Raw genomic sequence first — 27,107 nt, 5'->3', positions numbered from 1 at the left:
GGGACACCGCACACCTTCAGGAAGATAGATGCCTGGTAGTCAAAAAGAACTACCTCCTGCTTACAGAACTGGGGGCCTAAAAATGCTCCCCCTTTTATTTATTTATGTATGTTTGTATGTATGCATGCATTCATGTATTTATTTTTAACTTTATTTATTTTGAGAGGGACAGAGAAAGAGGGAGGGAGAGAATCCCAAGCAGGCTCTGCACTGTCAGCACAGAGCCCAACATGGGGCTCGAATTCACAAACCACGAGATCATGACTGGAGCCGAAATCAAGAGTTGGACACTCAATTGACTGAGCCACCCAGGTGCCCCCTTAAGAATTTTTTTTTTAACTGAATCTGAGTTGTTTTTATAGTGTCCAGAATTTTTCTTTATTTCCGCTTTCTTCAGGAAAACAAAAGAGCCACCTTGAAGGCCATCTGTTGGCTGAAAACATTTTTAGAGACACAATAAATAGAAGTACCTGTTGGGGTGCCCGGGTGGCTCAGTCGGTTGAGCGTCCGACTTTGGCGCAGGCCATGATCTCACGGTTCGTGGGTTCAAGCCCCGCATCGGGCTCTGGGCTGACAGCTCAGAGCCTGGAGCCTGTTTCAGATTCTGTGTCTCCCTCTCTCTCTGCCCCTCCCCTGTTCATGCTCTGTCTCTCTCTGTCTCAAAAATAAATAAACGTTAAAAAAAAAAAATTTAGAAGTACCTGTTAATTTTTTTTAAATGGAAAAGCCCAGGTTATTCCAGGAACATAAGCGATTTCATGCAGTATCTTTTGTTACTGGCCTAAGGAGAGCAACAGCAAGCCTGGCTGGAACACTCAGTTCCAGAGTGTTCTGGAACATTCGGTTCCAGCCACAAAGAAGAAACTGGGGATGCTGGGAAAGACCGGGAAAAGCTGGGGAGAAGCAGTCAGATAGATTTTATGCTTTATTCTTCTGCCCTTCCGATTATTCAGCGCGGCCTCCCTTCAAAATGACCACTTGACCTTTCCCACAAGAGCCATTAACCTTCCATAGTCTGTCGTAAACAGCTTAATTTTCTGACGGCAGCATGACAGAAGAAATTACAAAGGCAATTCCCACTCCCGGTCCAAACAGATGCCAAATGTAAATCACTCCATTTCCAGGAGGAGGACATTCTGCCCCAGTGCCTCCGCCGTCCTGCCTCCTCGGGGGCGCCGCTCAGCCCTGTTCTGGCGGAGGACGGCCCCTCACCATCGACGACCCCCACTTGGGACGGGACAGCTGTCCTTGGGCTGTCCCGAGAAGCTGCTGACCTAAGCCCGAAAGCTGGCGGTTCCTTTCTCTCGTTTTTGAGCACCCGACCCGTAGCCCGAGTCAGAACACCCTAAGTCAGAGGCACCCTAACCGCTGCTTCGTAAAACAAACCCTTGCCTACTCTTGAATGACAAAGCTAAAAAGCAGCTGATTCCATTTGTTTTTCCTGTTCAACAACATATCTATTTTGACTGCTACCTAAAATCTGGAACAAAAACTTGTAAAAATTAGAGGCAATTTTCAAGAAAAAACTTTTAACATAAATGAGTTATAACAGAGCTTCTCAATTATGCTGTTCTCTGGGGAGGGGTTGATTTTAGGGGTGCCTGAAGGACGAAGCCTGGAACCTAAGTGAATTAAGCAAGCCAGGTTCTATGGTTTGCAGTGCCCTACGCTTTAGAAGGTTGTGAGGTTGGAAAGGGACTAGGATGGTGAATTTTATGCGTCAACTTGACTGGGCCAAGGTGCCAGATATTTGGTCAAACGTTATTCTGCGTGTTTCTGTAAAGGTCTTTTTGGGGTGAGATTAACACTTCAATCAGTGGACTCTGAGGGAACAGAATGCTCTCCATTGTGTGGTGGGCCTCACCCAATCAGTTGAAGGCCAGAACAGCAGGGTCTGACCTCCCTGAGCAAGAAGGATGCTGCCCACAGGCACATCCTTTGGACTGAGACCACAACTTTTCACTGGGTCTGCAGGCGGCCAGTCTGCCCTGCAGATTTTGGACTTACCTAGCCTCAATAACCAATTTCTCTTCACACACATATACATATGGATGTGTGTGTGTGTGTGTGTGTGTGTGTGTGTGTGTGTGTGTGTAGTGTGTGTGTGTATCCGAATCCACTTGGTTTCGTTTCTGTGAAGAATCCTAATACTGGATTATTTTATTTTGTGTGATAAACACACGACAATATTTTTACCTCCTAAAAGAAATATAGCTTCTCTTTTCTTTCCTGAAATCTCTTGTTTGCCTTATTGACAGAGGCACAGCCATGAAGAAATACTTCTCTACTATGAGAAAAACGAGCAGCACAAGATAAGTGGCAAGTGACTGAGTGTGGTGAAGGGGACAACAGGACGTGGTGGGGTCTGCGGTAAACCAGAGTTCATGGAGGCAGTGGCCTCCGCTGAGCTTCTGTGCGCTCAGGAATGTGGGGCCCTGTACTGTCAGATCTTCTGATTTTTCTTTTATTTCGTGAAGTTTATTTATTAATTTTGAGAGAGAGGGCACGAGCAGGGGAGGGGCAGAGAGAGAGGGAGAGAGACAGAATCCTAAAGCAGGCCCCGTGCCGTCAGCGCAGAGCCCAATGCGGGGCTCAAGCTCACGAAACAGAGAGATCACGACCTGAGCCGAGATCAAAAATCTCCCCATTTTTAAACACAGGTCCCCCCAAAATGCAGGATCTTGTGTGGGCCACACATTTGCTCTCGAATACAGCCTAGAGGTGACAAGCACGGGGTCTGGGTGGCCCTCCCAGCATTTGCCAGCTGGGGATCCTGGCCTACTTCACCTCCTTGTGCCTCAATGAGCCCACCTATAAAATGATGCCATGGCCTACAACTCTCAGGGTCGTGATCGGAATTAAACAAAACGGAGCACATAAAGTACTTACCAATGGCTGGTGGCCAAACACAAGGTCCCTCCCTTGACTACCGGAATGGCCTGCCCTGTCCAGCAGGCAGAGGTCGGGAGTTCCCAATCAGCAGAAGCATCTAAACTGGGAAAGCCTTCCCCAGAGGCGGGCCCCCAAACTCCCGCAGGGCACGAAACGCTGGGGCAGGGCTCCACAGTGCCCCTGCACCCTTAAGAGCCCGTGACTCTAAAACCCTAGCGCTGCCTCTGCTGATGACAGAGTAAGTCTGCACAGCTTTCTGGTAAGCAACTTGGTGACAGGAGTCCAGAACCTCAGATATGCCCACCATTCTAAATGCACGAAGATGCTGACCACAGCGTTACTTTGGTGGAAAATCAGAAATAACTTAATGTCCCTCAGAAGGCATGGGCTTAAAAAGACTACAGGATGGGGGCACCTGGGCGGCTCAGTCAGCTGGGTGTCCTATTTCAGCTCAAGTCATGATCTCACGGCTCTCGTGGTTCAAGCTCCTCACTGGGCTCACTGCTGTCAGCACGGAGCCCGCTTCAGATCCTATGTCTCCCTCTCTCTCTGGCCCCTCCCAGCTTTCACTCTCTCTCTCAAAAAGAAATACATCTTTGGAGCACCTGGTGGCCCATCGGTTTTAAAAAAAAATTTTTTTTTTAATTTTTTTAATGTTTATTTATTTTTGAGACAGAGAGAGACAGAACATGAGCAGGGAAGGGGCAGAGAGAGAGGGAGACACAGAATCGGAAGCAGGCTCCAGGCTCTGAGCTGTCAGCACAGGGCCCGACGCGGGGCTCGAACTCACGGACCGCGAGATCGTGACCTGAGCCGAAGTCAGACGCTCAACCGACTGAGCCACCCAGGCGCCCCATAGAGATATTTATTAACTGAGTTTAGAATTGTTCGTAAAGTACTATCTGGCAAAGAATAGAACCCGGGCGACAAAGCTGGGTCGGGTTTGATACTGATGCTCTGAGTACATCCATTTGTAATGATCTGTTTGCACTGGAAACCACGTGGAAGAACACAAACCAAAATGTTGACAGCTGTTTTCTTGGGCAGGGGAATGAAAGTACTTTCTCTTTTCTTCTTTTTGCTCATCCATAGGCTCTAGTTTTCCTCCCATGAACTTGTGCTGTCTTGGTGGTAAAAGATGTTAAGAAAAATAACCAGTGTGGTTTTTTAAAAGAAAGAGACATGAGGCACCTGGGCAGCTCAGTCGGTTGAACATCCAACTTCGGCTCCGGTCATGATGTTGAGGTTTGTGGGTTCGAGCCCCACATCGGGCTCTGTGCCTTGGGATTCTCCTCTCCCTCTCTCTCTGCCCCTTCCCAGCTTGCTATCTCTCTCTCAAAAATAAATGCTTGAAAGAAAGAAAGAAAGAAAGAAAGAAAGAAAGAAAGAGAGAGAAAGAAACAAGCAAAAAGATAGTGAGGACTGTGCTAAAGGCTCCGACAAAAATGTTGGTAATAAGATCATAACTTTACAGAGGTCATGCTCTGCAGCCCGAGACGTGGAGCCCGGCCCAGAGCTTTCCTCCGGGCCGTCAAGCCTTTTCTTCCCTACTCACGTGTCCCCTGGAGACAATCCTTCAATGCCTTGTGCTGTACCCTGTGCGAACGCACCTAACCTTGGGACAGCCAGCACCGGCGCCCTGAGACTCCATGGAGCTTCCGTCCGCAGTGACCCTCCCCTCCCCTCCCCCAGCCTCTCCCAGCCCTGAGCCCGCATGGAAGCCTGACCAACCTGCTCCTGAAGTCAGACGATTCTACTTTCCTCATACATCATTAAAAGAAAGGAAGGAAGAAATCAAGAAAGAAACAAAGCAGGGAGGGAAAGGGAAGGCAGCCTGTGCCCACGCCACACCCACTTTTCTGCACCATTTACTGGATTCCCTAAGGCACAGGCCCACAGAACGGCATGCAAAGCAGCCAGAAACGCTCTTCCTGAAGCTGACTTACCCTTTTCCCAGAGATATGAGCACAGGATTGTCCAGCTCCATGAGCACCTGAAAGGCCTTATTCATGTTTTGGTAAGAAAAGCTTTCTCCTGCGTCTGCTATTACGACACAGTTCGGGTTGGACGTGTCGATCTGGGCAAATTCTGAGCGGATTCCTGAAAAGAGAAAAAAGGATAAAGCCCTGGGGTGACGTGGCCTACCTCCCATCTCCTCCCAGGGACCCCTTCTGCCTGCCACGTGGGCCCTGCCCCTTTCTCGGATGTTCCTCCTGACGCTTACAGCTGTACAGGAGGTGAACCAGGAAGGGCTGTTACTCCCATTGTACAGATGAAGGAACGTTCCACAGTTAGGGCTTGTTAGGAGAAAGACGGGCCCGCCCTGGGGGTCCCTGCCCCAACACTGGCATCACCCCAGGGACTACCCAGCTGAATACCACAGGTAGGAAACCCACAGCCCTGCAACTGAGAAGAGGTTCGCCTGGAAGACACAGATCCCTGGATGTAGGGTCAAATCCGGCTGCTGGTATACCACCTTTAGAGGGTGGCTGTTGCTGCACCCAGACTCTAGGAACCATCGAGCATTCCAGCCCCATGCCACTGAACGCAGCAGAGCTGGGACACACACACACAGGCTGAAAAGAAGGAGCAGAAGCTCACCCCTGCTGGCCCAGCTCGCCCGTCCTTAGGAAGGCCTCACCCCTGCTGGCCTGGCTCTCCAATCCCCTGAGGAAAGCTTCTTCCTCCTTCACCTTCTCTGCCCTCCCCAATTTTCCATCAAACAGGGAAAGTTGCAGGGCACCTGGGCGGCTCAGTTGGTTAAGTGTCTGCCTCTTGATTTCCACTCAGGTCATGATCCCAGGGTCATGACATCAAGCCCTGTGTCAGACTCCGCGCTGAGCATGAGCCTGTTTAGGATTCTCTCTCCCTCTCTCTCTCTCTCTCTCTCTCAAAAGAAATAAACTTAAAAAACAAAACAAAACAAAGAGGTGCCCGGCTCAGGCTCAGCCTGTTAAGCGTCCGACTTCAGCTCAGGTCATGCTGTCACGGGTCTTGGGTTCAAGCCCCGCATCAGGCTCTGTGCTGACAGCTCAGAGCCTGGATCCTGCTTCAGATTCTGTCTCTCCCTCTCTCTCTGCCCCTCCCCCACTTGCTCTCTGTCTCTCTCTCTCTCTCTCTCTCTCTCTCAAAAATAAATGAAATGTTAAAAAAAAATTTTTTTTAATAAAAACAAACAAGCAAACAAACAAAAACCCAGCAGGCCTGGGCTGCTTGGATCCTGCAAATTCCAAAGAAAGGCTGTCCTCAGGACAGGCCCTGCACCAGCACCTGGGAGATCACCTCTGAGCCCCTGGAATATTCCACCAGAAAAGAGTGTTTTGTAAGCCTGGGGCCCTGGGGGGTTGGAGACTGAGCAGCCAGGGTTAGTCACCCAGGTGCTACAGACCCACGTGAGGGACCCTTAATAGAAACCCTGGGCACAAGGCTCCAGTCAGCTTCTCCGGGTGACAACATGTCACAGGTGCTGTCACACATCTCTGCTGGGAGAATCAGGTGCATCTCAGGGCAACTCCACGGGAGGGGACCACTGGAAGGTCGCCTGGATTCTCCCAGAGTTCACCCACACCTCTCTTCCCCTTACTGAGTTCATGCTGTGTTCTTTCACTGTGGGAAGCTGTGACTGAGTCTGACAGCTTTTCTGAGCCCTGTGAGTCCTTCTAGCAAATCATCAAGCCTGAGTGTGGCCTGGAGAACCCCCGACACAACTAGATGCTGTATGATTCTATTTATATAAAACTCTAGACAAGGCAGACCTATTCGGAAGGGAAAAAACCAGAACACTAGGTACCCCCGAGGCAGGAGGGGATGGGCACTGACTGGGCAGCACGTGAGGGAACTTTCAAGGTGATGGTTAAGTTCTAGATCCTGATCGTGACCGGGTTTCGCATCTGCGAAAACTCAGAAGTACACTAGAGAGGTCTGCATTTCACCGTGCATAAATTTCCTATCAGAAAGAAGAAATATAAACAGATGTTGAACCCTAGTTAATGATGTGCTGAAGTTTTGGGGATGTGTACCAATGTCTGCCATTTACCTTGAAACGTATCAAAAAGATAAGATGAAAAGATGGATGGAGGGACGGGCAGGCGCATGAAGAACAAAATACAGTAAAAACGTCACTGGTAAAGTCAAGGTGACGAGCATACAAATCTTCCAACTAAAATTCCTTCGGCTTCGCTGTATGTTTCAAAATGTCATAATAAAATGCTGGTGGTGGGGCGGGGGGGTGAGGGTGGGGTGGGGGGGCGGAGAATTCATCAACAATAAAACTTGGAAAAAGATTCCAAGTCTGAAAACAGAGGCAGGACTGCAGCCCAAGAGGCCACTCTGGCTGCCCCTCCAGCCAGCGAGCTCTAATTTCTGCGCCCTTAAGAGGCAGATGCTGACCCTCCCCCCTCCCTCCCTGCTCACTCCACCCCCAACCCTCCCTTTGCCCCAGGGGCAGGGATTTTCTCTCTCAAGTTTTTCCTTCTCTTTGAGGACCTGTTCTAAAGACGCTGGCCTGGCCGTGATCCCAGATCACAGAGGAAGGATTTTTGAGAAACAGGATTTCTAAAGCCTGGGCATATTGCCCTTGACTGGCACCAGAGCTATGGATTTGACACTCGGGCCTTTCAGGGAGCACCCTCAAACTCTGGGGGCCCCCCGCTCCTGCCGGGAGGCAGAGAAGTATCCTTCTGCCAGTGGTTTGTAAATAAAAATACCAAGCGCGGGGGAAGAAAGAGGGCTCGGTGCATCGACAGGAAAGTGTCCTGAATTCCGAAGCACTGCTTATGTTCCCTCTTTTTAAATATTCAGAAGGTACCAGATAATACTGCTCCTTCCACTTCTTTCCAGAAGAACTCCGCACCGAGGGTCAAAGGGGCTCTTTCCTTGTTTTTAGACTAAGATCGGGATGTAAACTTTGTGCCATTCGCCAGAGAGCAGGGCTGTTTTTCACCAACAGAGCTTAAGCTTGGGGGGGGGGGGGGGGCGGTTAGGGGGGGCAGGGGAGGCAGGGAGGGAGTAGGGGGTGGTAGCAGGCTTCAATCTAGCCCTCATTCTCCCCACCCCCACCAACCCTAGAAGCTAGAACTTTGCCCCGTGACAATTCCCTGCCCCCTCGGTCCCTTCTAGATCAAAGAGAGCAGGCTCAGGATGTTCCTGAGGCATCTGGAACGTGCCTCATCGTCTGCTATTAGGCCGGGGATAGAAAGGGCCTGGTCCCCAGCAGGAAGCCCACTCAGCTTCCATCTCACAGGCCCCCAGCAGGAGCCAAATTTCTCCGTGTCCTTCCAGGACTTTGGCCCAGGGGAGAGGGACACCCTCCCCCACCCCCACCAGCCCCAGGCCCAGGCCCAGGCCCAGGCCCAGCAGGCCTACCGTCATGGATGAGCAGGTGTGGCCGCAGGCCTCGCTCCTTCAGGATCAGGCAGGTGGCCGGGGCCGGGGCGGTCACCTCGCCCTCAGAGATGTCGAAGCCCATGTGCCGCAGGAGTCCCACCAGGTCCCCCCGGGACTTCTGTGACTCGTTGGTGCAGAACCTCACCTTCAGCTGGGACCGCTTCAGTCTGGAAGTGGGAACAGGACGGGCAGAGGGTGCTGTCAGCCCTCAGAGCCTGCAGCCTCTGAGGAGGAAGCCAGATGGGCGCTTCCCAAGGGCAGTCAGGACCCTCCGCGTAGGCCAGGCCACCGTGGCTCCCAGAGATGGGCCTCGGCTGACCTGGGGTCAGGACGGGGATGCCGAACTAGGGCTGACCCTTTCCAGGGAGCCCCGACAGGCCCCACAACCCTCCTTTCCATCCTCACTGAGCTTGGTGCCCAGGACACGTCCCTACTCCCTCCGCCTGGGACATGTCCCACTCCCTCTGCTTGGGCCACGTCCCCACCTCTTCATCTGAGACACATCTCTACACCCTTCGCCTGGGACACATTTCCTCCACTCCCTCTGCCTGAGACACGTTGCCTCTCTACACGTGCCAATTCTCCCACCTTCTGAGACCCCCTGGAGATCCCCCGCCACCGTCCGGTCCCACTCGGCCCGGCTGGAGATCACCTATGCATGTCTGCAGCAACTTCTCTATACCATTCCATGGTTAGCAATTCCACTTGTCATGTGAGCTGCGTGTGCCTAAGTCACTCGGGATCCGTATTTCCCCTAAAGTGCGAAGGCTGAGGGACCAAGCTCGGCTGTGTCTTCTCATTGGCGTCACTGAGGCGATCACTGAGGTGCCCTGTCACCCAGGGCGATCCCGGGTAGACAGGCAGGACACGGGGATCCCCTGCAGGCCCAGCGTTAACCTGACGTGACCCTGAGGTGCTGTGAAAGGTCAGCAGCACCCACATTCCTTCTCTTACAGGACACCCGCTCCGTCTTGGCTGCACTTGGGCAGGCTCTCAGAACCCAAAGCCACAACGTAGATGCGTAAAGAGGCCCCACAGGCAATAACACGCAACCTCCCACAAGGTTACTGAGCACCTACTAAGTGGCCTGGCTGGGCCAGGGCACCGAACCGTAACCTTGACCGCAGACAGGCTCCCCACTCCCCTGGAGCCACAATCCGGTGGGCGGGAGGGAAACTTCGCAAAGGAAGGGGAATTTGTGATTTGCGAACAGAGAGGTGCTCTGAAGGACTGGACGGGATGAAGAGACAGATGGGGACCAGAGTGGGTGGGGAGACTGCTCGGGAGCTGAGGCCTGAAGGGAGAACAGGGCACAGGGCGCCCGGCACAGGGAAGGAAAGGAGGCTGGCATGGCTGAGCCACGAGCCAGGGGTCCAGTAGGAGGGGGGGAAGTCCACACGGGCCCTGGCCCAGAACACACAGCCCTCTCTGGACAAGCCGTGGCCGGGACAAAGGAGCAGTCCTACTCGGCACCGTGGGATCGTGGAAAAGACACCAGGCCACAAGTCGGGAGGCCCGGGAAACCCCTAGTAAAGTTAACCAGGTACGCTAATCGTCACCCAGCACTGTTCGTAGACAGATCTCTGGACACATGCACGTCAGCGGTCTCCAAACATGCAGGAATTCACCTTTACTTTTCAGCCACCCTTTCAAGTTTTACAGTTTTTTGTAATATAAATGATACATTTAATCCAGTGTTAAGTACGTAACATTTGTTATTTAGACATAGATATTCATGTACGAGAGAGACGGGCTCCAATCGCGTGCTCAGAGACGGCCCCGTGTGCAGAAGTAAACACACAGATTGGACCCAGTTACTCAGAACTACGCGCTTGAACTCAATCTCCATTCGGGCAAATAAGTGAGACCCAACCAAAAGTGCTACTGTGCCCCAACCCTAGCAGTGACACTTTTTATCCTGCTTGATGACTAAGGACATTTGAGTCTCAGAAAGTTCAAGGACTTTCTGCTCCTCTTCCTGGATCTGAGACTCTAGGGACGTGGGCTCATTCCTACTCGACCCCAAAGCAGATCCTGGAACTGATGTGGAGTCAGGAACAGGAAGCACATCCACGGTGACCTACAAAGCCAAAGGGGCTCCAGAGGACAGAAAGGTCTCATCCCAGGATGGGGTCTCAGAGAAGACTTCCCAGAAGAGCCAGGTCCAACGAGAATCTCTTGCAGCACAGACAAGAAGGCCAGGGAAGGGTGGGCGGAGCACAGGGATGGAGGAGCAGGTGCGGGGCAGGCCCTGCCCTCCTGGGACCCGGTCAGGTGTCAGAATCTTCTGGCAGCCTTGGGTAGATGGAAGCTGAGCCAGAAAATGAAGCTGGAAAGGAGGCTCACTGAGCGGGTAGGGTTGCCTCAGGCAATCTACTCCATCCTGGGGTGGAGGGAGCTCCAAATGCAACACTCCTTAGCGATGACAGAACTGGGGGAAAGGTGGTATGTCTGTCCAGCGTCCCCTTCTCCGGGTGGAGAAGATACAGATACTACCTATCTGTATTTTTCTTTCTTTATAACACTAGCCAGCATCGCCAATCATCCGATTTATAGCTTTGCTTACTGTCTCTCTCCCAGACCTGCGTGCACCATGAGACCAGGAATGACATCTGGTCCGTTCTCCTCGGCATCCCCAGTGCTTCGCACGGGGCTGGGCACGAGGCAGGCTCACCATAAGCATTTGCTGAATGACTGAGGGATGGAAAATCCAAATGACCGCCGGCGAGAGGGACCCTGCTTAGTACACTTACTGCTTCCCCCAAGGGTGTCCTGAGCCTCCAGCTCCCTCACAAGCCCCGCTGGCAACAGGCAGGATTCAGCGGGGAGAACGCGTGTTCCCACATTAAGATCAGCCTCCTGACCCTCCGTGCACTGGGGCTGACAGGTGCCACTTGGCAAGAAATCCGTAGATCTACCAATGACAGAGTGAACACACACCGAGAGGCTAACAATGTCTCAATCAACAGCCCAGGTGGCTCAGTCCTTTCTTAATATTTGTCTTTCCTAATTAGAGTGTTATGAATTATCAATCACGTTAGTGGTTAATTGCCCTTCATAAAGATAGCTTTTGTATTTTTAAATTAGGCAGTTAATATATTGTAACTAATAGCATCACCTTGTGCATTATGGACAGATCTTCGTTGATTGGCGCCTGGAACGTGTGATTCGCACCCAAGTTAATGGAGCAGTTGAGGGAAGAGGTGCAGGGGTGTCGGGGGACTAATTAGTGCTAATGAATGATGATGTGACCTTCTCAGAACAGTGAACAATCGGCGTGACAGTGAGATGACTGAGCCTCACATCTGCTATTCAGAGTGCAACTTCAGACGCCGATGACAAATGAGCAAATAACAGAACTGACTTCGGGACACTTTGGCCACGGCCACAGGTCCCCTTTGAAATCCCAACCTGAGTTCATAAAACACGTGCGTTAGGGGCGCCTGGGTGGCTCAGTCGGTGAAGCGTCTGACTCATGGTGTCGGCTCAGGTCACGATCTCGAGGTTTGTGGGTTCGAGCCCCATGTCAGGCTCCACACTGACAATGCGAGGTGCCTGCTTGGGATTCTCTCTCTCCCTCTCTCTCTGCCCCTCCCTTGGACACTCTCTCTCAAAATAAATAAATAAACTCCAAAAAAAAAAAAAACCACATGCTTTAAAATCAAAATACTAGTCTTAGGATTAGATCAGTCCCTGAAAAACCTACTGTTAAAGGTTTGGGAAATCCCTTCCCTGTGGGTCTGTTCGTCCCCCTTTCTGACCATTTGAGAAGAGTCCCAGATCCCGTCTCCATTTCTTGTAATCACTGCAGATAACAGAAACGTGTGTCCTTAGAACAGTAAAGTATGAATACAAATTACTACAGTGAGCCCTGCCTCGGGGCTCAATACCTGTGATCTGATTTCGTCCAAAGCCACGCAGTCTGTATTCCCTACATGCACCCCCTGGGCCAGGAACGAGCTGAGTAACGAGCCGAGAGACCGAAACCATCGTCCCCATTCCAGAGATGAGAAAAACGGAGGCTCCAAGAGGCAGACCTATAAAGTCATGCAGCTTCTAAGTAGCAGAGCCCGCAAGCTATCAACCGACGACACAGGGGTGGCGTGTGCAGGCCTGTGCTTTTCCAGTCAGGGAAGGGCTGTGCCCAGGCGAGACCCAGCAGCCCAGGTGCATGCGTGGGGCACGGGGGACAGAAAGTGCAACATGATGGATCAGCGCCGAAGGAAAGGCCCAGAACGGCCAATGCTACGGGCTGAGTTGTGTCCCCCACCCTGCAAATTCCTATGTTGAAGCCCTCAGGACATGATGAGGCCACAAGTGTGGCAGGACACTTGTCCTGACGCTGTGTCACACCTGTCCTGTGACAGGACAGGATCCGTGTCCTTAGCAGGCACACCAGAGCCCTCTCTCTCTGTGCCACCAAGAAGCCAGGACGAGAAGTGTCACCAGAAACCGATGCTGCAGGCACGAGATCCCGGACTTCCCAGCAAACGTCTGTCTGTGGTTTTTCGATGTGTCGGTACAAACAGACTAAGATAGCCCACGAACAAAACCCTCAGCATCTCTTGGGGGGGAAGGGTCCTTGCCATCCTTGCCAGATGTCACAGATTTGGCCTGACGAGGCCTGGAACACAAGAATTCCGAATGTAGGGAAAGCCCCAGGCAGGCATGGCTTCAGGCCTTCAGCTCAGGAAAACAAAGCCACAGGATTTCAGCCACAGGCTGGGCCCGGCTCCAGGAGTTATCCCCACCCCCAAAACCCAAGAACCCCTAGAACGGGGGTCCTACCGCAGGACCCTGGCATCCCAGGGTGCGGCTCCAGCCAGACCGCCTTTCTGAGACCTCGGCCACCACCTCACCCTGCCGCCCCCTCCCCGGGAGTCCCACGAGAGTGAGACTTGCCCCCACTTCCGGCGGCCACACCAGATCTTTGAACTGACCTTTACCTCATCCCAGCAGGCCAGGACAAGCCTCTGAGTGACAACGTCGCCTGGTGCAATTACTGTGCATCACATGAACTGGTCCCTTGCAAATCACCTCGGACCTCACACATCTGCTGGCTGTCGGCATCTGCCAGGGGCGCTCACCCGAAAATAATGGAAACCCTCTCATTATCGTTCGGTAGCAAGTAGCGCGCTGGGGCGATTCCTGGCCATCCCGACCGACCTTGGCAGAGCTCCCCAGCCCGCTGCCCTCTCCGGCTTGCCACAGCGGGGCTGGGAGGGGAGACCACACAGGGGGCAAGGAGGCTGCTGCCCCAGACAAGACTCTCCCAACTGGGCCCGTCCTCCCTCCTCCCTCCACCCCTCCCCTCTGGCCCTCAGGAAGCTGTCACCTTCGTGTGACCCAGGGAGACCATAAGCCACCCAGAGTCTGCCGCATCCTCCTCTGCAGCCAAATCTCACTCGGCCTTCAAGGCCTGGTTCATGTCTCCCTTCCTCCAGGAAGCCTCCCAGACCCCATCCCATGCCCGCCCAGGCAGAGCCCCACTTCGGCTCTGCTTTCACAGCCCTCGGAGCCTGGCAATGCCTATCTGTGGGGGGCACCTAAATAACCCAAATTCCAGATCTGACGGGCCCACCGGGGAATGGAACCACATTGCTCCAGTACCCAGGGAACCTCAGGAAGAAACCCCATGCTCACAGCTAAGCCCACCCACGGGCAGTACTGCTTCCCCACTGCTCAACCGCTGCTCCAGTGTCTGTCTCTGGTGCAAGGTTTCTAGAGGATTCCAGAAGAGAAAGCACAGTGGAGCTGGATGCATCCAGACAGGTAAACAGGAGGTAAACAGGAGGCTGGGCCTACGTGCAAGGGGCTGGAGTGAGTTGCTGTGCCAGAAAGGACTTCTACTGCCAGGCGGTGGGCCCGGTGGCCGCGTGGTGACCAGGACGCACCTCAGAGGCTGATGACCGTGGCCGGGGTCCCAGCTCTGCCGCCCGGTGGCTGTGGGACCTTCAGCGTGCCATTCCTTCTGTGACTCAGTTTCCTCTTCTGTAAGACGGGGATGATAATAGCACCTGCCTCCCATTATGAGGCTCCAGCGAAACCTGTAATGTGCCTGCAGAGGCCTGGCACACAGTAAGTGCTCACTACGTGCCAGCTGCAAACACCTGCCAGTGGCCTGTGGACAGGCTGCCCCGGCCTTATTCACCCCCCCCTCTACCCGCCCTAACGTCTCAGAGTACACAGGGGCACTCGCCCCCCTCACCCCGGCCACCCTGTCAGCAAGCAGCGGCAGCCGGGACCCCCCACCCCCACCCCCACCCCCGTTCCCACCACCTGCACCCACCGGGAGCCTCTGAGTCAGAGGGTGCGGAGGGTCGGGGAGGCCAGGCTGACCAGACTCCAAATCGCCGCGCGCCCCCGCCCCCCCGAGGAGAGACCTCTCCGGGCCGGTGTGGGGAGGAGGCCCCGAGCCCCGAGTGGGCTCCTGGGTGGTTCCTGGCTGGCAGGTCAAACTTCCAGCGACAAATGAGATTAGCATGCAGAGGGGGTGGGTGACTTCTCCCCGTGGAGAGAAAGCTGAGTGTGCTTTTCCTTGATCCTGTCTCATCCCTGGGCTGGTCCCCCAAGAGCTGCAGGAAGCCCGCGGGCTGGGCTGGAGTTGTGGCCTCCCGGCTGGAGCCTGGAACCTTCTCCGAGGGATGCCAGAAAAACACACCAGGAGGGGAGAGGAAGGTGAGGGGTGGGGAGGGACGTCCCCCACCCCCTTTCGGTGGCCTGCTTTGCCCCAAGGGCCACAACTAAGACGTTCTCTGGTGGAGTGGAGGGTCCCTGTTACTACTAAAGGGGGACAGAGGCAGAGAGATAAAACTATGCCTCGGTCTCCCCCAGAGAGGAAAAGGACCTTCACGACACCTCAGGGGGCTGTTACGAACCGAAACTCGGGCTTCAGCACCCGGCCAAGGCCGCCGGCGGCGAACATCGGTCTCGGCTGCCCTACGGGCACCAAGACGCATAGGCAGCAGGGCCCCGTAGTGGTGCCAGCGCTCTCTGACTCTGACACCTTTGGCTGCTTGTCTTTTGGAAAGCCACAGCGCTTGAGAACACACATTTGGAAGAACTGAATCCTACGAAGTACTTATTTGCTCTAAGAACACAATCTTTTTTTTTTTTTTTCAAGTTTGTGTATTTATTTTGAGAGAGAGAGAGAGCAGGGGAGGGACAGAGAGAGAGAGGGAGAGAGAGAATCCCAAGCAGGCTCTGCGCTGTCAGCTCAGGGCCCAACGCGGGGCTTGAACGCACAAACCGAGAGGTCACGGCCTGAGCCGAGACCAAGAGTCGGACGCTTAACCGACTGAGCCACCCAGGCGCCCCTAAGAACCCAATTCTTAAAAATAGAAGGTCAAACAGGAGCCCAGGAGTGGAACAGGAACAGTTTTGCTGTAGAAAAACCCAGTCATTCGTGCATACCAAGAGGTGCCCGTGTTGATTCAGGGAGGGGACAAGCCCAGCTCCCCGAGGGCTCCAATGATGGGAATCAGTTGGGGTCAGGGAGCTGCCGGTGGCCACAGCAGCAGCAGAAGGGCTTTGGGCCCATGAGAATCGGGTCTGGCTTCCCAGCTGGGGTCCTGCACTTGCACCTTGCAAATGCCCTTGGCCAGGAGGCATCCAAAGGCCAGACTCTTGGGGTCCCTGAATCCCAGCCATGAAATGGGGTAACAGGTGCCTGGTCTTCTGCTCTCCAGCACCGGGCACGCCGTGAGCCATCCCACATGATGGTGTGACCATCGGTCTAGAAACACCGAGGGGCACCAGTAACAGCCTTTGCCAGTAGCTCAGGCTGGACCCGCTCCACCTCCCATTTCCTTCCACTGACCCAGCAGGGCAGACCTTTCGGCTAGGCTGACAGCCAGCTGTTCCCCTGCCCTCAAGTCCCTCCCTAGTCTCCATCCGACATTCATTCTGTGGGCAGCGATGCACATCACTGTGTTGTCAGAGTCCAGGCAAGAAGCAGAGTCCAAAGTCTGGACGGAGAGAAGAGAGAGAACAAGGGACGCGGTGACGCACGCAGCCGGGCCCTGGCTGGGCCTCTCAGTCGGGACCAGCCGGCCAGTGACCTCAGGGAACAGCAAGGAGGTCAGACACCGGGCAGGCTCCAAAGCCAGAGCCCTTGTGAAACGCGAGGTTTGCCTTCCCCGTGCCTGGGACTGCCATCCAGCATGTTCCCTCTGACCCGCCCGAGCCTCGGAGCTCAGACCAAAGGGACGTGCTGAGCCCACAGGCATCGATTTACTATTTATTAATAAACACAACTTAGAATCAAGTGCCAGGGAATCCAGAAGCCAGAGGAGACCTCGCATAGCGTTAGACCAACGGCTCATTTCACCAAACGGGAGACTGAGGTGCAGAGGGACGCAAGGTGTCTTTGGACCGCTCCCAACCTTGGAGAGCCAGTTGCCAGCCAGTCCTCCCTGAGCACCATCAGAGGCTGGTCCGGGCCAGGAGCTGCAGCCGACAGAGGCCAGGCGCTCCCGAGGTCAGGTGGCAGAGGGTGGCAGCCTGACTCAGAAAGCAACACACCTACTGCCCACACCTCTGAATGTGTGGCTGAGGCTTGTGACCCGACCCTCTCCAACCTCAGTTTCCACATCTATAAAATGGGACACTAACGGTAGCTACTGATGGGGCTATCATGAAGACTATATTGAAAAGCCACATAACTGAGCGTCTGGGTAGCTCAGTTGGTTAAACACTGACTCTTGATTTGGGCTCAGGTCATGATCTCATGGTTGTGAGAGACTGAGCCCCACATCGGGCTCGGTGTAGAACCTACTTGGGATTCTCAATCTCTCTCTATCTCTCTGTCTCTCCCCTTCTCCCTGGCTTGCCTGTCCCCCCACCCCTAAAAATGAAATGAAATGAAATGAAATGAAATAATAACCATATCAGAAGCACGTGGCATATTACAAAAAATGAATACCAGTGAAGACATGGGTAGTGACAGCACCAATCACATCCCTGGCAAGCCCAGGCTGGGGACATCTGGGCCCTCGAAGCAGGCAGTCTGGGGGGAAGCCTGATGCCCAGTGAACCAGGGCCAGAAGGGGCCAGGATGTGAGGGAGCCCAGAGAGCACCGTTAAGAAAGAGTGTAAAGTTCAACCCAGCAAAGGGAGGCTGGGGCAAAAATCCAGGGCTGACCGTCCTGATGAACAATCTTGGGGCACCTGGGACAAAGGGAACCCTGACAGCAGCTGCCAAAGCTCCCGGTGACTGGCCTCCAGCACCTCTCCCAACCACCCAGTGCATCGTCCACAGGCTCACACTGAATTCTCAAGACAGTCTGAGAGATCAGTCGATATCCCCATTCACAGATGAGGACCTGGGGTTCAGAGGGGCCGACAACCCTTTAGTATGAACTGGCCTCACGAGAATGTATACAAATGTGAAAAGTACAGCAGCTTGGGCAGATCTGAATGATTTCGTGTTGAAATCAGCACCAAGTTCAACAACTCAAAGACTTATTTGCTAAGTAACCACCTCCTGACCACCGTCTGATCCTTCAAGCAACAACATACTCCTTTAGCTTCTAGATGTGGGACAAGCAAAATGGTAGTTAAGAGAAAACACCTCACTTAACTTACACCCCCCCATGACACAGGTGGGAAACTGAGGCACAAAAAGGCTATAAAACCTGCCCAAGACCACATCACAATCACAGGACAGAGTCGGGACTCAAAACCCAGGCTCTCACACACAAAAGCTGACACCTAACTTTAAAAAAAAGAAATCTGGGGGCGCCCGGGTGGCTCAGTCGGCTGAACGGCCGACTTCAGCTCAGGTCACGATCTCGCGGTTTGTGGGTTCGAGCCACATGTCGGGCTCTGTGCTGACAGCTCGGAGCCTGGAGCCTGCTTTGGATTCTGTGTCTCCCTCTCTGTCTCTCTCTGCCCCTCCCCTGCTCATGCTCTGTCTCTCAATAATAAATAAACGTTAAAAATTTATTAAAAATAACAATAATAAAAAATAATAAAATAATAAAAAAAAGAAATCTTTTAAAATTTATTTATGTATTTTGAGACACAGCGAGAGAAAGCGCGCGAGGGAGGGGCACAGAGAGAAGGGGAGAGAGAAAGAATTCCAAGCAGGGTCCGCACCGTCAGCGCTGAGCCTGACGTGGAGCTCAAACTCACGACCCTGGGATCACGACCTGAGCCGAAATCGATGCTTAATCTGCTGAGCCACCCAGGTATCCCTGCCTTTTTTCAGGTGACAGGTAAGAGGCAGAGCTTGCCCTGAGGACAGCACGGGCCCCACTCTTCCTCATGAGGCATCTTTAAGCAAGGTTGCGTCTCTGGGTCCTCCTCTATACGTGGGCAGCATCCCGCCAGCCCCACGGTCATGGGAAATCGCCCTGAACTCCACTGCGGGCAGGGACCAGGCAGGGTTTGCCAATATGGCTTCCCCGTACGTCCTCGGGGTGCTGGAGGAGGCGTACGGACTCTTTTTGTGAGCCCCCTGAGTAACCCATGCCTCAGTGACCCCCTAATCCGCAGGGGCTTCCTACCAGAGGCAGCACGGGTGGGATACACCATTAACTCTGTTCCAGAACCAGCAGCCTGGCTACGCTTGATTTCCACGTGGTGGCCCTGTGCACCCATGCTGAGATCAGAAACTGAGAAACAGCTCTTGTCCGGTATGGTCTCACACACCCATCCAGCATCCCTCAGTTTCCCTCTATGTGGGTCAGTGTGCATGATTCTTTTTTGTTTTTATTTTTTTTAAGTCTGTTTATTTATTTTGAGAGAGAGCATGCAAGCAGGGTAGGGGCAGAGAGGGGAGAGAGAGAATCCCAAGCAGACTCCACACTGTCAGCGCAGAGCCCGATGTGGGGCTTGAGCTCAGGAACCACGAGATCATGACCCGAGTTGAAGGCAGACGCTTAACTGACTGAGCCCCCAGGCGTCCCTACCCCATTCTTTTTGAATAGCTACAGAGTACTCCAGTCTGGGTAAACTAATTTCTTCCCTCCTCCTCTCCTGACGGACAAGCAGCTTGTTCCCAGCCACACATATGAAATTATAAACCTATGAACCATTGAGCCGCCCGCTGGCCCAGACTTCAATATTGTTATTCATCAAAACACTTTGACCGTGATCACTGACTGGCTTCATAATCATTTGTAGATTTGAACGGAGAAAATATACACTTGTCAAACACTGTTCTTTTTTTTTTTTAATTTGGGGGGTTCCACCCTGGGTTTCATTTGGGGGATAAGTGCCCTGAGGCTACATAAGGGTCGGAACGCCCCAGCTCGGGATCTGCAGGGACTCAGCCTCCAGTGAGCCGTGAGAACTGGGTGGATGGGGGAGGAGTGCGGGGCAGGGGGCAGGGACGGTGTGATGTCAGGAAAGGGGGGCACTGTGTCTTCAAGTCCTCTGTGCTTGTGGGGAAACACAGAGGAAGGAGTGTGGGAGGAAGCACAGTGTCACCGTGGGGGAACGCGTGGGCCAGGGCCGGTGACGAGGGTTTGGACTTTTTACTCCACACAGTCACGTACCTGCGGGACTGTTCGCGAGGAGGGGGCCACTTATGACTTTTGAAGCTGACACTGTAAAAGTTACAAAACCAGACAGAACACGGCCCAGGAGAGGGTGTCGTGTTCTCCTGGCGCCATCTCTGAAGACAGAGTGGCTCCTGTTGGCTTAAACAAGCTCAAACAAGTGGCCGCCCCCTCTGACATCCCGAAAGGGCCTCCTCTGGCAGGTGCTGGGCCATGACTGGGAGGATGGCATGAGGCAGCAAGGTGAGGCTCCCGGCTGTCCCCTGGTCCCTAGCGATTATTATTGCCACTCCTACGGCCGGACGCTGCCAGGGCGGCCCGGCATCGGGGAGGGGTCAGTCCTATTGTCTGCAGGGTGGCGACTTCGGACAAGACTCCCTTGGCCCAGTCCCTCGCGGCTCCAGAACCTGCTGGGAGGCGCCTGAGTTTTAACAGGGTCGCTTCCGGTGCACCCGGGGGCTTGAGAGGCCCCACTTGGAAGGATGGGTTGTGGGCCCGGCGGTCCTGGGTGGGAATTGCTTTATGAAGCTGCCCTGCGCCGAGGTCCACTTTCTTCCGCCGGCCACAAAAAGGCTGGACCCAGCGGGGCCCGGCAGATGTGCTTTAGTGGCCTGAGACAGGATGCAGTAAATGCCCACCTGCCTTTCACATGCAGATGCCTCCGGGGCTCTCCTTTGTGCTGGCCAGCGCCTGGGCCGGCCCCTGTCGCCCCCGCTGTGCCGGGCCCTGCCTCTGAATGGCTCCCCTCGGAGAGCCCAACTGCCCAAGAATGGGCTCCAATAAAGGGCCTGTTGGGGGGACCCGGGCCGGTTACAGATGTCCCATTACCACGCCCGCCCACAAATCCTAGAGCAGAAAGAGGGCTCGCTGGCCCCACAGCTCCAGGAAGGAGTCGGTGTGGCCTGTGCGGCCTTCGGTTCCATCTGGGATGCTCCCGGCCCAGCTGGCATCTTCAAGACCCCAGCGCACACAGTGGCGGCTCTGCGAGACTGTGCTCCCCCACCCCAGCTCCCAGTTCCCCGCCCGCCTGGTCTCTGTCTGAAGCGGGCCCTTCTGGGTGCTGCCTACACTGATCTCCCATCCGGACCCCCAGGTTCCCGAGGGCAGAGACCTCTATCTACCTCGTTCGCTGCGGAGCATCCCCGGAGCCTACAGCAGGTGTTGCAGAGTTTAGAAACACTCAGTAAATACCTGCCAGGTGGGGAGTGAATGAAGGCACTGTGAGGGACACTGAGGCCCTGGAGTCACACAGACCCAGGGGTGAACCTGGCCCGGCCACTTTTTCCGCTTCTGCCCATTCCTGAATCTCTGCGCCTCAGTCACTTTAAAAAGGGGCCCCAAATCCCTACCTCACGCCTGGCGGTGAAGGTAGCTATGGGGTCGAGCACCCACCCGGGGCATCACAGGCCTCCTTCAGGGATTGGTGACCACCGTTACTGTGGTCCACACCATTCTGAAAAGCAGAGCTTAATGATTTGTATTTCTTTATTTATTTTTCGTGTTTATTTTTGAGACGGGGCGGGGGAGGGAAGGAGACAGAGGATCTGAACTCTGGCAGTACAGAGGGCTGCACCAAAGTCGGACGCTTAACCGACTGAGCCACCCAGGCACCCCGGAAAAGCAGAGTTCGTACCTTCCATGTGCTCTGTGTCTCCAAAACAGTGGGAACCTTTCAGAAAATCGGAGGACGCATGTCACTCGGGAAAGTCTGGGAAGAAGAGTGGGGAGCCGGCCCCTCCGGGGCTCCCAGAATGGAAGGTGCTGCTGGAAATCTGAGGCGCTGGGGAGCCGCCATTGGGGTGAACGAAGGTTCCCCAGGACCTCGTCCCCTCCCCACCATGCCTGTCCCCCAGCTGCTGCTCTGGCTCCAAGGGCTTCCACTGAGCTCCCCAGGACATCAAAGTGAGCCACGCATATCAAGGAGCACCCCCTCCCCCCCCATCGAGTGCAGGGGGCTGTAAACACTACAGAAAGCAGCCAAACGCATGCAGCACCGGGGCAGACGGCACCTGTTCCTTCCATGAACGGTTCCTGGGAGAGCCCATGCTTGGCTCGGCCACCACAAAAGAGGGGTATCCTCATCCTGTATGTGTGAAGCACCCCCATGGAAAACTCCCGAAGCAGGGGGAAGTTTCCAGCACCACACTCACTACCACCGAGTGTCTGGACTCTGGACTTGGTGCGTGCCCAGGGCCACCCACAAGGAAGGCGTGTGGGGCTTCCCTGAGCCCGAGTGTGATCGGGGGGGCCGCTGGGGGCTGGGCACAAGAGCAGGCAGAGGAGCTGAAAAGGAATATCCAGGGCGCCAGAGGGCATCGTGGTGCGGGCACTGCGTGGGCCCGGGCTCAGTGGGTGCTGGGCCACAAGGGGGGGTTCGTCAGTGAAAAGCCTGCCCAGGAGTCTTTATGCTGCTGAGAGCAAGGGGTTGAGGTGGGCGAGGGGGCAGAGAAGGGCCACAAAGCTCACTTGAGAAGGCCCTGGTGGAGCAGGAGGGGGCGTGGGCACTTGGTTCTGTGGCATGGGAGGCCCAGGAGGTTTCAGAGGGATGAGGCCATTAGTTTTTCAGGCCCCTGGGCAGCACGGCGATAAAACCTCCCAGGAGAGGGAGCACCATGTCCCCTGGTGGAAAATAATCCTAAATGCTCTGGGGAAGGAAATCACCCTCTCGGCCCACCAAACTGGCTCTGCTATGTTTGAAGACTGTCCTATAGCTGTTAGATTTATACGGGTATAGCCGCTACCAGAGACATCCCAGCTACATAAACCGGCCTGGGTGAAAGAAAATCAAAACCAGTCCCCTCCTAGGGATGAGTGGGAAGGTGCCAGTGCAGAACCCACAGAGGTGAACAGCCTGGGGAGCCCTGCTTACTGCCACACCCCGGGATCTGTGCACCCATCTGTTGGGCAGGCCTGGATCAGGGTGGGAGCATTACTCAGAAGGGGCTGTTGGAAGCCCCTGACCTTTCTCAATACCCACTCCTCCCGCAAAGGTCTCTAAGTGTGGCTCTGGGGGTCGCAGCAGCTGGGAGTCAGGCAGACTTGGGTCTCCGTGGTCCTCGCACCATCCAGGCTGGGACCCCAACAAGACCTGAGCTTCAGCTGATAAAGGGGAATCACAGCCCCTCCACGCCCCAGACTGTCAGCGGACCTCCTCAGATAGTGAGAGGAGAGCATGAATGCCTAGCACAGAAGAAGCGGTCTCACCTCCCCGGGAAATAATAGGAAATACAGTCAATAACATTGTAATAATGTTTGGTGACCGATGGTGACAACACGCACCATGTTGAGCACTGAGTACTGTACAGAATGGCTACATCACTGTGCTGTGCGCTTGAAACTAATGTACAATCGTATGTTATTAAACTTCAAGTTTAGGGGTGCCTGGGTGGCGCAGTCGGTTAAGCATCCGACTTCAGCCAGGTCGCGATCTCGCGGTCTGTGAGTTCGAGCCCCGCGTCGGGCTCTGGGCTGATGGCTCAGAGCCTGGAGCCTGTTTCCGATTCTGTGTCTCCCTCTCTCTCTGCCCCTCCCCCGTTCATGCTCTGTCTCTCTCTGTCCCAAAAATAAATAAAAAATGTTGAAAAAAAAAATTTAAAAAAAAAAAAAAAACTTCAAGTTTAAAAAATTCCATCACTTAGGGGTACCTGGGTGGCTCAGTCGGTTAAGCGTCCGACTTCCGCCCAGGTCGTGATCCTGCGGTTTGTGAGTTCGAGCCCAGCATCGGGCTCTGTGCTGACAGCTCAGAGCCTGGAGCCTGCTTCTGTTTCTGTGTCTCCCTCTCTCTCTCTGTCCCTGCCCTGCTGGCGCTCTTTCTCTCTCTCAAAGGTAAAAATAAACATTAAAAAAAAAAAAAAACCTTAAAGATGAACATAAGGGAAGGGAAGCGAAAATAATATAAAACCAGGGAAGGGGACAAAACATAAGAGACTCTTAAATATGGAGAACAAACAGAGGGTTACTGGAGGGGTTGTGGGAGGGGGGATGGCTAAATGGGTCAGGGGCATTAAGGAATCTACTCCTGAAATCATTGTTGCCCTATATGCTAACTAACTTGGATGTAAATTAAAAAATTAATAAATTTAAAAAATAAAACTTAAAAAAAATTCCATAACTTAAATAAATAAATAAATAAATAAATAAATAAATAAATGTATGTATGTATGTATATTTGTTGGGCTGTCATGGGGTCTATCATATGTTTAGCACTGGGCCAAGAACTTGACATACATCATGAGCCATCATGGCACCTACCCTGCACCCCTTCACCCCCTCCCCGCCCCCGTCTCCATCCATTCGGGTGCTCTAGTCTGACACTGGAGGCCATTCTTTATTTCCTCTTCTCCCTGGCCCCCGCAATACTCACTGTCCTACTTTCCCTCCCCTCCCCTCCCAGTCCCACTTCCAAAACCTCTCTTGCATTCACTCCCTTCTCGCCACCTCCCCCATCCTACACCGATGGACCATGATGCTCCCCTCGTGGTAGATACCTGAGCTATTTCCATACATACCTACATTTATTTTATTTATTTACGAAGTTACTGTCGTGAACGCCCTGGCGCTGATGTCCTTTCTCACGTAGGAGGTAGGGCAAATTTCCAGAAGTGGGGCCGCTGATAGCTAATGCCAAATGCATCTTCCACAAGCAACGTATGACAGGGTCCGTTTCTGCAAACTCTCACCAAGTGAATGTGTGCCCAAAGTTGTGCATCATTGCCAGTTTTCTCATACTCTTGAAAAAATGGCACCTTGGCATAGTTTCAATGTGCATTTCTCTTATTTTTTTTAATATTCATTCATATTTGAGAGAGAGACAGAGGTAGAGAGAGGGAGAGAGACAGTGTGCAAGCCAGGGAGGGACAGAGAGAGACACAGACAGACCCTAAAGCAGGGTCCAGGCTCTGAGCTGTCAGCACAGAGCCCGGCGCCGGGCTCAAACTCTCGGGCTGTGAGAGTTTGATCTCCTGTGAGATCATAACCTGAGCCGAAGTCAGATGCTGAACCAACTGAGCCATTCAAGTACAGTGCATCTCTCTTATCTAAGTAAGGCTGAGCATCTTTCATATGACTAGGGGTCATTTGCTTTTTCTTCCTTGTGAATTGTTTATATCTTTTGTGCATTTTTCTACTAGGCTGTTGATTTGTTGTCGTTGATATCTAGATCTGGGGGCATAATTATAAAGGTCCTCTACTCTAAGATTTCAAAGGAAGTCTCTCCTGTTTCCATCTAGTACTTACACGGTGGCACTTTGAACGTTTCAATTTCAATTACGTTTCAATTATGTTTTAAAAACATAAACCAGATCCCATGACCCTTCTGCCTAAATCTTCAAAGCCTTCCCCCACACTCAGGTTAAAATCCAGGCACCGCTCTGTGACAATCCCTGCGACAGCCAAGCTCCCCGTCTTCAGTTCCATGAACACGAATGTGCCGAGTTCTCTTCTGCCGCAAGCCTTAGCCACTGCTGTTCCCTCTAGCGGGAATGCACTTCCTCCGCCCCTTCCCCCAGATAGCCTTTCTTACCCTTCGGTTGCATCCAATGCCTTCTCTTCAGAGAAGTCCAGCCTCACCTCTGACACTTTCTCAGCAAATCTAATGTTTACTCATCTGCGTCTAAGTTTACTGTTCACTTCCCCTGCAGACACGGGCCCCATGAAGACTTGGCAAAGGCCAGGACTTAAACCTGACTTTAGGAAATGAAGCTCCGGGGGGGTGTCAAGAGTCTCCCAGGTCTGGCTGCCCTTCACATGCTCTCTTGGAGGCCACATCTCCCTTTTCTGAGTTCCTGGCCTCTCCTGCTTTGCTACACAAGACACTTTGGCTCCTGTCCAGACAGGTGGGGTGGGCTCCCTGAGAACGACAAAGAGGCTCACTTAACTGCCATCCATAGGCAGGTAAACTGAGTCCTAGTGAGGTCAGGCCACTAACCCACGGTTTCCCAGCTAGTGCCTCTGGGAAGTCAAGTCCTGGGCCATTGGCCCTTCCTGGCTGTCCATCAACATCATGGCAGCACTGGCCTGTCGTGCCAATCAATGGCAGCTACAAAGGGGAGGGTCCAGTAGTACCAACTGTGGCCCTGTGTGGTCCTCTGTGCACAAGATTTGGTGGGCAAGATGCCCTCCTCCTCCTCCTCCTCCTCCCCTCTAAACAAACGATGCCAGCGCATACGTCATTTAAAGTTTTCCTGTAACCACATTAACAAAAATGTAAAAAAAAAAAAAAAAAAAAAAAAAGGAATGTAATGTATGTTATTTTACCTAACGCTCAGCAGCGGCAGGAAGCAAAAGGCAGCCCCAGAGGACCGGGCAGCTCCGACCAGCACAGGCCCTATGCTCGCGGGGGTGGAGGGGCGGCGGGGGGCTGTGACGGGGTCCGGCCCGGGTGGGCTCTCAGGGACCGGGGCGGGGCCAGTGCAACAGCCCCGCCCCGTCCCCGGCGGCAGCCAGAAGCTGCCGGTGGGATCCCGCAGCGCGCGGAGCTTCGCTCCCACCGCGGCCGGCGCGGCCCACTCACCTCGCCAGCGCCTCCACGGAGCCAGGGATGGGCACGCCGCCGCCCTCGCCGCTATCGTGCAGGACACCCGAGATGTCGAGCAGCACCCCGCGCACGCCTGCCAGCCGCTCGCTCCACGCAGCCATCGCGCGCCGCTGTGCACCTCTGACTCCTCAGTCTCCGCGTCCCAACTCGCGGCTGGGAACTGCGGCCGGGCTTACGGCGCAGGGGCGCCTGGGAAGTGTAGTCCTGGGCCGGGTAGTCCGACGGGGCGGGGCCAGCGGGGCCGTTCCGCCGGGCGCAAACCCGGAACCGCGGGGCGCAAACCCGGGGCCGCCGGTCGCCGCCTCCCAACTCCCGGCCGCACGTGCGCGAAATGGGAGCCGTCTTCCCAGATCAGTGGACCACAGGCAGGAAAAGCAAAAAACAAGCCCTTCCCTAAAAACCAGAACGAGGCACTTGTAGACCACACGGAGACACCTGTAGCAAAAGTTAAAGAGATCGCTGGTATCCTCATCCTCTGGCTGAAGAGTATAACCAGCCTTAAAAGCAAAGGAGATAGTTGGGGCCACCTGGGTGGCTCAGGTCATAATCTCGCGGGTTTGTGAGTTCGAGCCCCGGGTCAAGCCCTATGCTGACAGCTCAGAGCCTGGAGCCTGCTTCAGATTCGGTGTCTCCCTCTCTCTCTGCCCCTCCCCTGCTCACGCTCTGTTTCTCTCTGTCTCTCAATAATAAATAAATGTTTAAAAAAAAAAAAAAAAAAAAGCAGCAGTGGAGATAGTTGGATCAATTGGCCAGACAATCCTATGCCTGGGAAGTGATGCTCCGGAAATGAT

At 53.9% G+C, this 27,107-nt stretch overlaps 1 protein-coding gene across 2 annotated transcripts in view; it reads right to left on the bottom strand.

Moving 5' to 3' along the window:
• Positions 1–26,493, bottom strand: part of LHPP (phospholysine phosphohistidine inorganic pyrophosphate phosphatase) — a 119,029-nt gene extending 92,536 nt beyond the window's left edge. For both annotated transcript variants that reach the window (XM_047824347.1, XM_047824348.1), the window contains exons 1-3: positions 26,293–26,493; positions 8,257–8,444; positions 4,839–4,992 (exon numbers count right to left, since the gene is read on the bottom strand). In XM_047824347.1, coding sequence (XP_047680303.1) covers positions 4,839–4,992; positions 8,257–8,444; positions 26,293–26,417 — 467 coding nt within the window. In that variant the 5' untranslated portion in view covers positions 26,418–26,493. The remainder of the gene's footprint in view (positions 1–4,838; positions 4,993–8,256; positions 8,445–26,292) is intronic.
• Positions 26,494–27,107: the final 614 nt, after the last annotated feature.

The sequence above is a fragment of the Prionailurus viverrinus genome, chromosome D2 (assembly GCF_022837055.1).
Source record: "Prionailurus viverrinus isolate Anna chromosome D2, UM_Priviv_1.0, whole genome shotgun sequence".
NCBI lineage: Eukaryota > Metazoa > Chordata > Mammalia > Carnivora > Felidae > Prionailurus > Prionailurus viverrinus.
Note: the sequence above shows the minus strand (reverse complement) of the source record. Positions and strands in the feature narration are given on the sequence as shown.